Here is a 15,874-nt window from a genome sequence, read left to right on the forward strand (position 1 = left end):
TGTATGTATGCATTATAAGACCATTTACATAAATATATGTGCTTGGGGGCAATTGGTATTCAATATGCCACAAAACCATTTACACATATATGTTCAGATCTAGGCGGCAATGTGTGCACAATATGGACAATATTGACCGATTTTTCCACTAAATGATTCTATATAATCACAACTGTTTGTCACTCACAAGGAACTGAACTGTGTATGGAGAGTTCAGTCACTTTTTCTGGTCTATTTGCCGAGTTAAACACAACATAAATTGACTCAGGGACCTCATAAATATTTGTTTATATCGGTGTATCCCTCGTAGTGTTTATCTTCAGAACTTTAGGGCACCCCTCACATTGACGGGACACACTATCCTCTTAAGCCCACGGATACAGAATACGACGTGTATATCTCCACGATTAGCTGGCTTCGGCGTCGATGATGACGGACAATATATAAGTGATCCCATGGTTGATTTTAGCGTACAGATAATGAGAGGTGGATGTAGGTCATGAAATCAGGCCGAAACATGAATAAGTTTAACATTTGATTAAACACTTGTAATCAGTGTACATGTTTGCGCATAGTCAGAGAACCTTTTACACACTTCTTCTTCAAACACCGGTTCGTGTCTCGGCTCGTCCGTCTCCGGTTTGGTTGTCGCCTTAGAATCTAGGAATATTACAACAATGCGGTCGTGAAACACAAATAAATCGAGCTTGAATTACTTCACATATCATTTAGGATAAGTTTTTTTCCTCATATTCCCGACATATTTTGTCTTTATTTATCATTTGACTTCATTTGAAGTTGGGTTAGTCGAAGTATCGGATGCGCGATGTTGATCCTCTTCATCATTATAAAAAGTAATGGCGCCACATCACCTTTCATATACCTTCAGGGTTGAAGGGGTAGCCCAGTGGATAAAGCGTTCGCTCGTCATGCGACCCGTGAAGATCCGGGGTAGAATAGGTCTTCAGCAACAAATGCTTGCCGTAAAAGGCGACTATGCTTGTCGTAAGAGGCGACTAACGTGATCGGGTGGTCAGGCTCGCTGACTTGATTGATTCATGTCATCGATCCCAATGGCGTGGATCGATGCTCATGATATCAATCACTGGATTGTCTGGTCCAGACTCGATTATTCACAGGCCGCCGTCATATAGCTGGAATATTGCTGAGTGCGGCGTTAAACAACAAACAAACAAACCAATTACGACACGCCAGAGCCTTGGGTTCATTTCCCTACATGGCTACAATTTGTGAAGCCCACATATTGTGTGTCCCGCGCAATGATAATTCTGGAAATATAGTTTACATATTTTTATATATTTTTATAACTTTGTGCAACAGTTACACTTTATATGAGTAAATGAGTTGAGTTTTACACCGGCAATAACACCACGGGGGCCACCATCTCACGAAGCAACGATTTAACCACCAGGCTAACATATAGTGTGGTGTAATCCCTCTTTCCACTCACACATAATGCCATTTATATTTGATGGTTCTGGCATTTCGAGTTCACGGTGTTTCTCTGTGTGTATCCATATGAAAGGTTACTTTACACTTTAAATTTTAAAATAAAATATCAAACACTACTGATTTTACATTTCACGGGTCTGTTCGTGTTGTGCTTATACAGTCACCAAAACGCGAAGTGGAAATACACAATTAATAACAAATTATATTCTCTTGTTTCTTTATGAACCCAATCTATCCTTGTATAGTACACTTTTTAGTATATATACATATAAAAATACATGTTAATACTCATGTGTGAGTAATTGTCTTTCTAAATATTGATATTTGAATCACCGGTGTCGTGCTCTCTGGCACTCTGCACGCTACATGCAAGAGTGTCTACACACGAAACACAGAGAGCAATATGAAATATTTATATTTGTCATATACCTGTTCTTCTTACAAGTTTCGTATTTACCATTTATCTCAATATATATCAGTCGTAATTTCCACGTCAGTAAACACGTTGAATTATTCACTTCTCGAACGTCGCTTTTCCGTAACAGCGATATAAGTATATACAGCGTTTCTCATGACTGAATCATGACTACGTACCTGGCGAACCTTATGGCAACGTACTAGACTGCCCCAGACATGGTGTAGGGTTAAAACGATTTGACTTTTTCGATTTTTTATGGAAATTGTAACAGGAAAACATATTTGATATCTAAATATCTGCCGCAACTGTAGCAACAATCTAACAGTACGACGTCACAGAAACAAATCTGAAACTTTTTAAATTTAACCTCGCAAGGTATAAAGCACTGAATGACATTTTGTTAGGTCTTGGTTGTTTGAAAGTGACATTAGATATTAGGTAGCTGAAGTTGTAGCTAATTGTGGACGTAGGCGAAGTGGTAGTAGTCAATGTGAAAATGTTGATACAAAAATATGCTATTATAATTGTTTGTAATAAATGTGGACGAAGGCTTAGCTGCGGTGATACCAGATGTTAGAGCAGTGGTAGGAGCAGCATTAGTCGTAGTAGCGTGGCGTGGCGTGGCGTGGCGTGGCGTGGCGTGGCGTGGCGTAGCGCAGTAGTGCAGTAGGGAATAGTAGGGTAGGGAAAGGTATGGTGACTGATTATACTAATTATACTGATTGAATGGCACTACAGTTGCAATATACTCGTAGAAGTAGTAGTTTCGCGGTTCACATGCCAATTCCCGTAATCGTCATAATAAATCATAAACGTCTATGAAGTGGTTCTAGTTATAGGTAGATGTGAATCTCCTTCAAGCAGTGACCCTAACTTATTGATGTTTGATGTAGGGATCAATACCCCCTTAATGCTTAATACTAGGCTTATGAAGTTGACAACTTCATACATAGCTTTACCCATATCAATGTCTGAGAATGCGATGAGGAGGGGGAGTGTCCCCATCCATCTTCCTGAAGTTACAGACTACTGCCACCCTCGTGCGTCGCCCAGCACGTGGCAGGGATCAAACAATACTATCATTATACCGCCTCATCCATTATAAGAAATACTTTGTCCAAACACACATCTACATTCATGTTCCTGTAGTTCCTCTGGACGTTGTCAACTGGGCCTCCTGAACACACACTTCTGTGTTTGCCTTGGGTAGCCTACTGTCGGTAAGGGCTGCCTGCTAGTGGAGGGACAAACAGGCTCAAGGATCACTCCAATCCAGTTTTATGAAAAGGGTCATTTGTGGCCGTATGCGTTTGAGGATCTTCGAGCGATGGGGAATTTATAGCCTCCAGGGAGGGCAATTATTGATGGCATATCGACAAATAGGCTTTGTAAATTCCCCGAACATGGCAATCTGAATGGAATTTCGTACCCTCAATGGCAGTTTGTTATGAAATTTGGGATTCTGTGGGCAATAACATGACAGTGTCAATAGGCGTTACACACAATGTCAATATTAGAAGTCTTCCGCGTAAGACTGGTATATAAAAAAGTATATACAACAGGGTGTCTATTTAATCATAGAATGTGTCTGGTAGGGAGGGGAAAATCTGCTTTGAAGAAGTCCAAATGTTTATTCCTGGCCTACTTTACATTAATGCAAACATAAATATGAAATCCACTCTCACGTTCAGTGTGTACCTAGTATGAAAGCATTGGGTAAATCAAGGGTAACAGAATGAAGATTAATATCAGCTGTAGTTGTGTATGCATTACCAAAGAAATAATTCTACCATTTAGCGACATAGCCTATTTGAGATATGAAGCAGGGCTCTCAAAGGGTAACATTACAAGGGTGGGTACCCTGCGGTCGTGACTACATGTTTGCATCAGCGTTGATCTCTAATGGGTTGATAGGACATATACACTTACATACTCAGCGTCATTGCATTTCATAACCGTATATCGACGTCATAAGTCCATAAGTAAATTATCAATGGCATTTATATCTCTCCACATATCTAGGACTCCATATGGGCTAAAATCAACAGCTTTACATTTACTTCATAACAAGAATCGTAATATATACCTGTTTACTCCAATTCAAATCGGTTGACCATACTAAACCATATATTAAAGGAAGGAAAGTTCAATACAATGATGTATATAAGTAGTGTTACATGGTGGAAATCAAGTACTTCTAGCTATACGACTGCAAACAATAGATGTCATCCTTTTTATGTGCAGATAACAAGAAAGGGGCGAGAGTTTGGGATTAATATGGCGGCAGACTGGCCAAGACGCCATGGTTGAGATAAAGTGTTACACATAAACATTTCGTAATATAAGCTTTCATTTGTGCTCTTATCGCTACGAAAACGACCTCCTTGCTAAATACTGACATGAATTACAGATTTATCCTATTTATCGGGTAAAAGGTATAGATGTGGATTAGATTCAATACGGATGTAATATACTTTCATAGATGTTTGCATCCGTGTCAGGTGAAAAACATGTCTTTTTGTCTCTGTTCTTACGTAGATAAACAATTTGGGAATGTAGTTACAGGTGATTATTTATATAATTGATGCTAAAGCATGGAAGCAAATCATAACAGTGCGCACATCAGAAAGAAAGGTGTATATATTCGCGTAACTAGGCTCATGCAACTAATACATACGGTGTATATAACAATAAAGCGCTCCAGTTGCAAATATGTTCATTCATAAGCAATTTTACAGCATACATGTAATAACAGGTGCTTAACAATTTGTAACCGAATCTGTGTCCTTACACGCCACACAACCCATCTGTCTGTACTGTGTTACAAAGTGGTTCAATATGTTTGAATCAATAGCAACGAAAAATCAACAATGCACGAAGTTTTTTTAGAACCCATACACAAAGACGGGAACAAATGACAAATGACCAAACCAGTACCACATCACGACAGGTCTCAAATGTTTTGTTGTTGTAAAACACAAAAGTAGACAATTAGCATAAATACAGTGGGAGCCAGCATACCTCCCTGCATACCACCTGTCATTCTCCCGTCACCGACTGACCTCGTAAGCCACAAGCAAAACACGAGATGATATTGACATACTGATATAACGGCCCTAGGAAAGGACGGCCACAAGGTGGCGGATATGTGTTAAGACAGGCTAGGTTTATCTCTGTGGTTAGATCAGTGGTCACTTGTTATTGAAAGAGTTTAAACGGTATCCATAGAAAGATATCAGAAAGATCAAATTTGCTGTGTCTGAGTGTGCTTTTAGCATACCTTTGTTACAAACTGGAAAACAATGACGACTTTGAAAGAGAGGTTTTTTTTATAAATACACACACTTTGGCTTTTATATTAGTAACATATACATGTAACACTTTATAGATCAGTGTTGATAGGTAACACATTAATGTTGTTTCATCAGCACTCCAGCACATTAAACTTCTTGTACCTTTTATCTTGGTATTTCAGTATCTTGAATCTTGAAGGTCATATACTTATATATCTGTGGCTGTAAATGACATACCATGCATCGTCACAATTCCCCCATCAAAAGGCACCCTCGGGATGAAATACTTCGCTGTAGGTAAAAAATACATACTCATGCGTCGCGTCACCACCCATTCAGAAGCACCACTCAGTATCATTAAATATATATAACCTTGGTGTATATACACTTATACTTTCCCAAAATATCTCTCTAGACCTACCTAACCCAATGATGCATGTGCATTCTTGTTACACGCAAACGTTAATCGCAAAAAAGATAGAAGGTATCCCTATATGCCTAGGGGCCTTTCTCTGATAATATCTGGAGACATGATGTTTATTTTGATAAATCATAAAGAAAACGTTGAACCGGTAACACATGCAACCTTGCTGAACTGAATTGTTCGATGTATATGGTCAAATCTACATGTAATGAAATTCAGGGGACCTAAAACTTTATGTTTTACAGATACTTTGAATACATGTCTTGATGATAAGAAACTCTGTAACATGATTTGGATTCGTGATAGCAATATGTCCGACATTTGTCCAACATCGTCCTATACGATTTTAAGAAAGACTGTTTTAAAGAAAGCTGTAATAATGAAAAGCAACCATCTCTTGTAAAGTACAACATTTGACATGACACGGGGAACCTTTTGAAGACAATTGGACACACATCTAAGCGTCAATCTAACACGCTGACTTTGCTCTGTTAAGCAATATCAAAGTAGATTTCGCTCCATAGCGCAAGTAAACCAAGGATGTGTTAAGAACGTGTTTGCCCAACCATTGCCAAACAAACGCAATTAATCCGCTGCGTTCCACGTACAAAGAAGCATTGTGAGCCTCCGTACAATTAGGGACTAGCTTTACGCAACACGATGGGGACCATCGCGCTACTTTCTAGCTTCCGTACTCTAAAATTGATTTTATTTGCCAAGCTGATGAGAACCGACATGCCAGCCAAAGTCATTGACAACAATCAACCATGAAGTGTTACCTTGAAAACGGGTAATTGTGTCCTAGATGGGCTCAAATGTCCTTGGTGATGTAATAAGTATCTGACATCTACCCTAGTCTTACGTGAGAGTGCGTTAAGAGCGCCAAACGAGCGTGAAATTGACTATTAGGATAATAAAAATGAGATCTAATCAGCTGGGTTTACTTACATGGTAGTACCGGTGATGGTTCACGCCCGTCGACTGTTTTCGTGTTATTTAATTATACTTTCCATTGAAGGTGAACAAGGATCAGCCAAACTAGCTGTCCTGGCAAGCTAAATAGTTCAAACACCCTTATATGTGAACAGCCAATGCTTTTTTAGAAAGTGGTCAAATGAAACATATGTTATATTTGAGAATGTACTTTGTTAGTAAAATACAAATTCTGGTACTTTGTACTTTGTTGGGTTGAGTCCAATGCGGGATTCGAACCCACACGCTTAGAGTACGCACACAAGGTTAGGGGCCAAACCAAAAATGGAACTCCGACAACTGGTAGTCTGGATCAGGTACTTTATTTACCCCTCTGATATGTGTAACGTGGCACGGCTCCCATGGCCTATCACATAATAACTGTGTGTCTGGTAAGTTGGATTATATTTTAGTTATATAGTATTATTTATATCATAAATATAACAGTCAACAAATAACCACACATAAACAGGGACGACGTCGCAATTTATAGATGATACTAATTACGTCAAGGCCGAAATGCGGACCAGTTCGTGGAGTTTGATCTCCCTTTACCACGTGATAATCAAGGTAGTTGTTGCAGGTAACTAAGTAATACTAAAATAATGCCAGCAACCATAACATACAGCATACGATGTCGTATGTTTGAAAAAATAACCATGACACGTTTCTGGTTTTTGCTTTCATAAAAGGACAGGTTCAAATATAAGACGCGAGACATATGGATGACGTAAAATTGATCAAACATTACGAAACGACACTAACTGCTTAGCTAAGAACAGTTCGTAATGTTGGCCATTATTCACGGCTCATAACTCTATACACATTAAACCACCACAAACATGCCTTTCGCATTTGCATGCCTTTCCCACAGTTTGTGAACCTGTGGATCGGATTATTTGAAAAACTATAACTCCAGGACAAAACATAATGATTGTTAAGTTCTAGAAGTAGTTAACAACGAAGTGTCAGTCACGTCCTTGAAGCGATATCTAAAAGCTTTTAAAGCATTAGTTAACTGCTTCTACTCTTCGTGTCCCTGAAGTAATTAAGACGTACATGTATAGATCGCAGCGATCATCATACACACTTATTGTAGCAGAAATTCTGCTCTGTTAGCATAAACTGAAGCGTAAATGTTTCATCGACTTGTTTTGCTAGTGGTGCACTTTAGGTAAAATTAGAAGGTGAATAATGATACCCAATGTACGTCATGCACAGAACGGGAACTAAGGCCCATTAGCCTTAATAGGAGCATTCTCTGATATATAAAAAGTTGTTACATTTTTTCACAAATAATGTTCTGGAAGGTGAGGCAGTCGCTCACATTAATAAATGATAAGGGAATAATACACAATTTGATAATGATTAAATATTGTTCCAGTAAACTATTATTCCAGTTACAAAAAAAAATATTTTTCTAAAAACACAATCTAAAATAGCACGTCTGTGTGCAGATGAATCTAGACATCTCCTTCTATGACGTGTTCACCAAAGTATAAAACATCCTACACCTGAATAACTTTGGCCTTCAAGCTGATACGTCATGACATGATACGTAACTCAAATACTGCTCAAAGAGGTTTTAAACCCAACTCACCCACTCACTCATATCTATATAACCAGTGACTGTGAACAACTGCATATTATTTATGCTCATATATATACGTCAACTTTGGGCGATTATCGTCCAGATCCGGGTTTATATAGGCTCAATGTGCCCGAAAGTCAATATTGTATTGACCACATCTAATTGAAACTGGTGTAAATGCAATATTAGCCTACCGCTAATCCTATGGATATTCCGGATATTCACATGTAGAAGAATTCCCGACTAACCACGTCTGGCACTATCAAACAGGTTCCAGATCTATTTCATCCTCTTATTAACGCCGAATCCACCTGTCCAGCAAAAGCCTAATACTGATTAATCAATACGAGATGAAACTCGTTGACCGCTGAGTGACCTCTATAATAATCCCACTAATCCCCTTACAAGTGTCTCCCCATCATGATATAATCACTATCTAACACTACCTTAACTCTGATCTCTCAGAATACATTGCCAAGAAATACACCTCATTAAATGGACTTCTCGTTATTTAAATCACATCGACATATATCAATAGAACACTGTCACTTGCAGTTCAAATGCAATAATGCGTGTTTCTACACAGCAATGTGCGCAATATATTCACATTTAACGTTAAACGTAAAGAGGAGACAACATAACCTTGTCTGACACCACTGTTTTAATAAACAATTTGAAATGATGACTGTCTTTGTCCAAAAGAGTATGCGCATTTAATATATTCACATTTAACGTTAAACGTAATGGGGAGACACCATGACCTTGTCTAACACCAATGTATTTTTACTATAAACTGATGTAAACCTATTTTAATTATAGTACATATGAGAGTATGTAACAGAATCATCCTATGGTCTGAGGCGAAAATGCATAACACAGATAGTGAAGAGATAAAACTGACCACCCATCTTGAGTCTAAAATAGATGTACGCCTCGGCTACCCCTGTAACAAGTGTGTATCAGTGCCCGCACACCTGAGCCCCGTATTTAGCGTCCCCCAATTATCCTGGGATGTAACTGGACTGAACAGGTGCCCGACAGGGGTGAGATAATGTATTATAGTGGTGGTGTTCACTGTGACATTTGTGCCGAGAGGGCGGTGTTAAATGTCCGAAGGGCAATTATTTTGACATTTTGTCATCTGTCTTGTTATTCCAGGATTAGGGGTCTTAATAAAATATAACATACTTGGGTTTGAATCGTTCGTTTGAATTGGGCTGATTAGACGTGGATCTTATAAAGAATTCAAAGTTACGTGAATGGTTGATACTTGTGCTGAAGTGTTTCCAGATGAAACCTCCTAATATCCGAGTCTATTTTAAAATAACAAATCCATGTGAATAAGACAAATGTTATGGACACGAACCACATGCACGTGGAGGTGTTATGAATATGCAAATGGCCAAAGTGGCCATAACAGTTAGGTATTATTTGTCAGGTATTTCAATGACAGGATTAAACACCTTTCTTAATCCCATAACCATACGTTTACCTCCTATTCGTAAGTACTTTCACGTGCATCATGTCAATTATGAACTAAATTCCATGCACGTGTAATAATGTATTAAACTGAACACGAATGGAGATCTGATATCTACAACGTGGTATTATTGGCTGGTTGTATGTCGACATACCCCAACGGCGTGATGATTTCTCAAGCTATCAGAAACTGGTGTATCTGACCCTGACGTCACAATGATTTCCCGTAACATCGGATCACCGTGCCATAAAGCATATAACAACTATTGAATATATTTCAGAATACAGTAACATACACCGTCATGTGCCTCAATGCAAACAGCTGGTTGCTTGAAAACTGCTATTGTGTCAATAATTTGCATTTCATATTTATCACGGGTTATGTTTATGTTAAGTAATACTCACTGAGCATTGTTATTTGTGCTACATTCTGATTGTTTTCATTGTTTAAGATGTTCATAACAACAATATTTCCGGAAATAATTTACGATGGTTGTTAATCGTTCTAACAGAGACTAAACTGACTTCTCTTTAGATAAGAAAACCCATATAGTCTTATTTTTTCTATGGACCCGTGAAAATTCAGGGTAGAATGGGTCTTCAGCAGCCCATGCTTGCTGTAAAAGGCGAACAATCTTGTCGTAAGAGGTGACTAACAGGATCTGGTGGTTAGGCTCGCTGACTTGGTTGATGCATGTCATCGTATCCCAATTGCGTGGATCGATGCTCATGATGTCAATCACTGGGTTGTCTGGCCCAGACTTGATTATTTACAGACCGCTGTCATATAGCTGGAATATTGCTGAGTGCGGCGTTGAACAACAAATAAACAAACAAGAGGCAAACTTTTTCTATGAAAGATATTATGGGTAATATAAAAAATAATCGAATCGCAACTCGGAATAAATGATTATCTATCCCTCCTGAATTAATGTTGAAAGTTACAAAACTTCACACGAGGCAGAAAATCCGTATTTCCTCGCATCCTGCGGGGTAGTTGTAAATACTGTCTTATTACAAGTTCATGCATGTAGAAGTAACAGAGCAACCTTTTCATCTTATAAAAATACCCAAGAAAATATCAACGGTCTTGTCGATTTGACATATCTCTCAGTGACAAAGGAGGTGCGGATGGCGACATTCATTTCACGATTTCTTTACATTTAACATCGTAAAACATAAAAACCAACCAAGAAAAGGCTAGGAAAACTCTCCCTAACCCCCCAAACCCCCACAAGCCCTTAGATTTCCGTCTGTTTGATGACACCTTAAAGCTTAAACTATCTGTTTTCCCTTTCATGACCCATGTCGTCAAACAAGCATAACCCTGCACATACTTTCAACACCTTCACAGGTCACTCTTGACCAACACTGACCACAACACTATCGTTACCTTAAGACTTAGCAGTGGCTTCTAATCACTTTGACCACCTTCTAGCGATTCACAGCTTTTAGTCAAAGAATAGTCACCAAAGATCGTAAGGTGATTTCACTAGCTTTTCGTTCCAAACCAAACATTTCCTACAAAGCGTTATAACTACTCTTCGGTGGAATTTGGCTTATTGGCTTGACTATCTGGCTTGGTAACAGGGTGGTGTTAAAGGGTTTTGGCAAAGGCCGGGCTACGTTAATCCATGCCTAAAAGTGACTGGGTTTTGCAGCAAGACACCAACATGTCTGGCATATTTCTTTAAGCTGTAAAGCTACCGATCCACGCAGTCTGCTACGTTTCTACATGATCTGTCCAAGTCGGTCGGTGTATCCCCGCCCGATGACTTACAAACCTGAGTAAACTCTCTTTTTTTCCACCGGACGAAGGCGAATTTTATTCTGTTTAAGCACGTGTCCTTACTGTAAAAAAATGAAGACTTTGAGATTCGTGATTTATGCTTGGAAACAAGCGGGAGTTTCATCTTCCCGTGATGACTCTGTACTTGTGGTCAGCAAACAATGCAGTAGCCTTACACATGTTCAAAGGAACACCGGCACTTATCAGCTGATGAATGAAATATTTCAGTGGCTATTTAGGGTCACTGCTGTTCGTATATTAACTGACGGAATGCAGCGGAAGACCAAGATGTGCGGATACGATAGGGGGCGTCGTTCACAACTACTACACAACATCACATATGCCACTGCTTTAATGAACGATATCTCAAATAAAAAAGGCAAGTTATACCACAGAGTGTGATTTGTCACGTCTACCTTCATTATGTCATGTGGGACCCTTTCCCCCGACTTCAAATCAGGTAAATATAATGGTTGCTCTTTTAACATAGGATCTTTAAGACTGATTCAAATGACCAAGCTGATTTGTTGCAGCAATATCGCTTGTTCAAATATTTATAACAATAAAAAACGAACTAATCTCCATGAAAATATAAGTTACGCTTGCATGTAAGATCACATGCAAGCGTATGTGTAATCGGTGTGTGTATATAACCTTATATCAAACGGATATAATAGGTAATATATAACATAAATGTGTGGAATGAGCCAAGGGTATGCACTGTGCCCGTAGAGGTTAGATGCTTAATCTAACTCCCAAATGAAATAAAACATGCTTAAGTCCAAAATCCCCTAATACAAATTACATCTTTTGTCAATAGAACAAAACAATGTTTAGACAATGGAACTTGACAAATTAGAACTCACATCTACTGTAACAAAACAATGGGGGTTTAGCCTTTTAATTACAGTATTATAAGCTCTTAAATCTTTTCTATAGCTTTACAATGATCGGATATACAGCCAACTTCAGGGGATCCAGCGGCATGTAAACGCTTGACAAAATCTGAACTGGTGCTACGGGCACACGCTGGGATCTGGTGGGTAGTTTCAGTAAGCTCTGTCATTCAATTGAGCTCTCCCCCTTTCTTTGATCGGCTCGTGTTGGAAACAGTGGGTCTGTCATATGTGAAGTCAAGTGGGACAGGCTGGCCCCTGATATATGCATACCGCTCCCCCTGTGTTGGTCGGGTGGCTACATGCACTCTCTGGGGGCGTATTTGTAGAAATTACTATCTTCCATTTTCTTTACATGGCTCGTGTTTCAATCATTTGATAGTCATATGTGACGTCCACTGGGACAACCGTACATACTTGCCATCTGATATAAACATATTATTTTATCGTTTTCCCTGTGCTGGTTAGGGAGAAATGTGCACTCTACGTATTTGTGTGGAAGCTAAGCTATGACCATGTATCAGTTCATGTGTAGAAATCGACAGGCCACGTACATGACAATTATATATATATAGAAATTGGCATGTTATTGACATCAACTAGTGTATATGCAATTCTAGTATATTGACAAGTGTTGGCCTATGCCGATAAAATGCTATGCACGTATAGATCCGGCATGTAAAAGCTAACTGACAAATTACATATATTCATTAAGATATGTGTACATATGGAATGAACCAGTCAAGCATACGTATATGTAAACAGTTGAAGACCTATGCACATACTTCAAGTAAATGTAGAAATTGACAAGCAGTATACTTGCACTAGCACACATGTACCTATCCACTGTACTTGTCTACGTTATATATGTATTTAAACACTTGACAACGTATGTACATATACGTGAACTAGTATTTATGCATTGAAACTCGTCGAGTATATACGGGTCAGTAAACACTTGACCTATGCACATAAAATTTTGGTAAATGCAGAAATGTACAAGCAATGTACATGCACTAGTATCAAGTGCCTATGAACTTGTATACGATATACATGTGTGTAAACATTTGACAACATGTGCATATATATTAATATATATGTAGAAATTAACAAATCGTTGTCTTAATACCTAACGATTTAACTCGCAGTGTCCCATGTTGATTGGGATGCAGTACTTAACGTGGTATGCGAAACTATCAGTTGCAGCGCTGCATACCTCACATACCAAGCTGTACATTGCTAGTACATTGGTTCAGTCTGTCAGGCCATTCATCATACAACCCTACTGGATTTAAATACACGTACAATTCTTGTCCAAGGAAATCTAAACTACCGACTGCATTCATGAACAGTCCATTGAAGAATGGGTCTTCACATAAGGCACATACATACATCCATAGAAATCGAATAGATCGGATACTGTGTAGCCATTATTTTTATGTCTACGACAGTAACAGTCCACGTTTTCCGTACACCGCATGTCTGCTATACTGTTTGTTATCATATCATGTTTATTTCATTACGAATTCCTACCAGTGACTCATTGGTACCACAGCTTCCGTTCATGATACTAACTGTCACTGTCAAATATAGTTATTTTGTTGAAAGCCAACCTGGTCTGAAAGACAGTATACAACCCTCTGGTACCGACTGTCAATGACGTGGGTTTATTTCAAGTAACGTGTGATGCCTACCTGTGGTTGGCTCTGGGAGAAGCGTCCGTTCTGAGACGACGTTGACGACGACGATGATGGTTTCCTCTGCAACGCCGTCGTCCGAACCTCCTCCATCTGCTTCTGCTGCTGCTCACGCAACAGCTTCAACTCCTCCAGCCCCTGAGCACTGGCTTCCAACCTCGCCCTCATCCTCTCATTGTCCGTCCGCCTGATGATGGGTACCCTCACGCTCCCCGGGAGCTCACTGAGGGACCGGCTCCTCCTCATGACGGGTACCTGTCCGGGTGGGGCACCAGCCCGGGGGATAAGATCCTTGGCTTGGTCTTTGGTCATACTTGTCATGACGCCCTCACTGGGTTCTGGTTCATATGTGCGTGTGTGTTCATACACTCACGTCCTGTGACCAATTACTTCAAAAACGTGATTACAAGTTCCGAATGAAACGTCATCTACTGTAAGTTGAAACGCTCAAATAACTCTGCAAAACTCTTCCCCCCTGCAACACCAACTCTCATAATTACGCGTATTATCCAGACGTGGAGAGCTGAGGGACAATCAAATCATTGTCGTAAACATCCGTTGTTACAGGAACACAAAACATGTCAAACTTTAAAAACGCTAGTCTCCTTGACATGCGTTAGGCAGTGTCTTGTTCGGGTCCGGTTCATCAATACACAACCCCGGACTCAGATTGTCACCTACCTCCTGGGACCGTCTCCCTGTGCGACTTTCAAAGCCTTCACGTTATACAACCTCCGTTACAGCCTCCATTTAGGTCTGTTCAGTCTTCAAGGGTTAATAATTAATTCACAAATCACAGATAAGAATCACCAGCAACTATGCCAGATATGCCAGTAATTCAATCACGTTAAGATAAGCTGTGATATAATCGAACAAGCATAGACAGTTCTTTGTGACCATAGATTCCAGATTAAATAAAACACATACGTAGTGTTTGCCACAGACTGTCAAGAGACAGGTTTATCCAACCACCGGGACTTACATATGTTTATGTGCCCCCCTACATGGGGTAGACACCATCACAGACGATCACAGACGACTACGGTGTTGGCTATTCCACGACATAAAGTTCAATCCAGCTCGTGTTTACCGCCCCGTCAGGTGAGAGACTGCATACATGAATCATTCCTCTTTTACCTACACACAACGCATGGAATTCCTCAACACAAAAGGCGTTCCGTTGAACCACTCCAAATGATCTCGGGTACGGGAATAAGTCACGTTGACGTCATAGCTGTATTTCAACCAGTTAATAAAAATCCTTTCTCCACCCATAAGTAGTCCGATTCAGTACAGACTAAACTCACACTCCCAACGCAAGCCCTATTACTGTCCCTTTGAACAACTCAAGCACAGACATAGCTGATCAGCTGATCTCAACTCTTCAGCCCACGTGTCGGAGGAGGGAGGTCCTCTGCACCACTGCAGGCGCTACTGTTGCTATACCCACACGCCAGTTCACGGAACGCCGTCTACAGCTTCATATCGAGACGAGTTCTGACTGCATTGGAGGACGGTATTGACACAGCGATTGGCAAACTGCAGTCCGCGACCGTCCCACACAACTGATGCTTAGCCGGGCATTGGAGTATGACTGGGCCTAATGTAGGTACCCCCAGCACACAACCCTGCCTCACTCAGCTCTCGGTCTCGTCTTCGGTAGGACTCGCTTACTCGGTGTCTAGGCTACATGTCAATTATTAACAACGAACCTCAATATCAGCCTATCTCGTGAACTTGTTTAACCGCCACCACTCTGAAGTAAATGTTCGAGACATGTATTTGTATTTTAATATACTATTGGTAGGTATTAACAGGCTTTATTAACGATATACGTTGTTT

At 39.9% G+C, this 15,874-nt stretch overlaps 1 protein-coding gene across 1 annotated transcript in view; it reads right to left on the reverse strand.

The window, feature by feature from the left end:
• The window catches only part of LOC139478563 (uncharacterized), a 54,851-nt gene extending 39,261 nt beyond the window's left edge, over positions 1–15,590 (reverse strand). Inside the window, exon 1 of the mRNA XM_071261096.1 lies at positions 14,030–15,590. Within this exon, the coding sequence (XP_071117197.1) occupies positions 14,030–14,353 (324 nt within the window). The 5' untranslated portion in view covers positions 14,354–15,590. The remainder of the gene's footprint in view (positions 1–14,029) is intronic.
• Positions 15,591–15,874: the final 284 nt, after the last annotated feature.

Source organism: Haliotis cracherodii, unplaced genomic scaffold (assembly GCF_022045235.1).
Source record: "Haliotis cracherodii isolate W230 unplaced genomic scaffold, xgHalCrac1.p SCAF_4, whole genome shotgun sequence".
Classification (NCBI taxonomy): Eukaryota; Metazoa; Mollusca; class Gastropoda; order Lepetellida; family Haliotidae; genus Haliotis; species Haliotis cracherodii.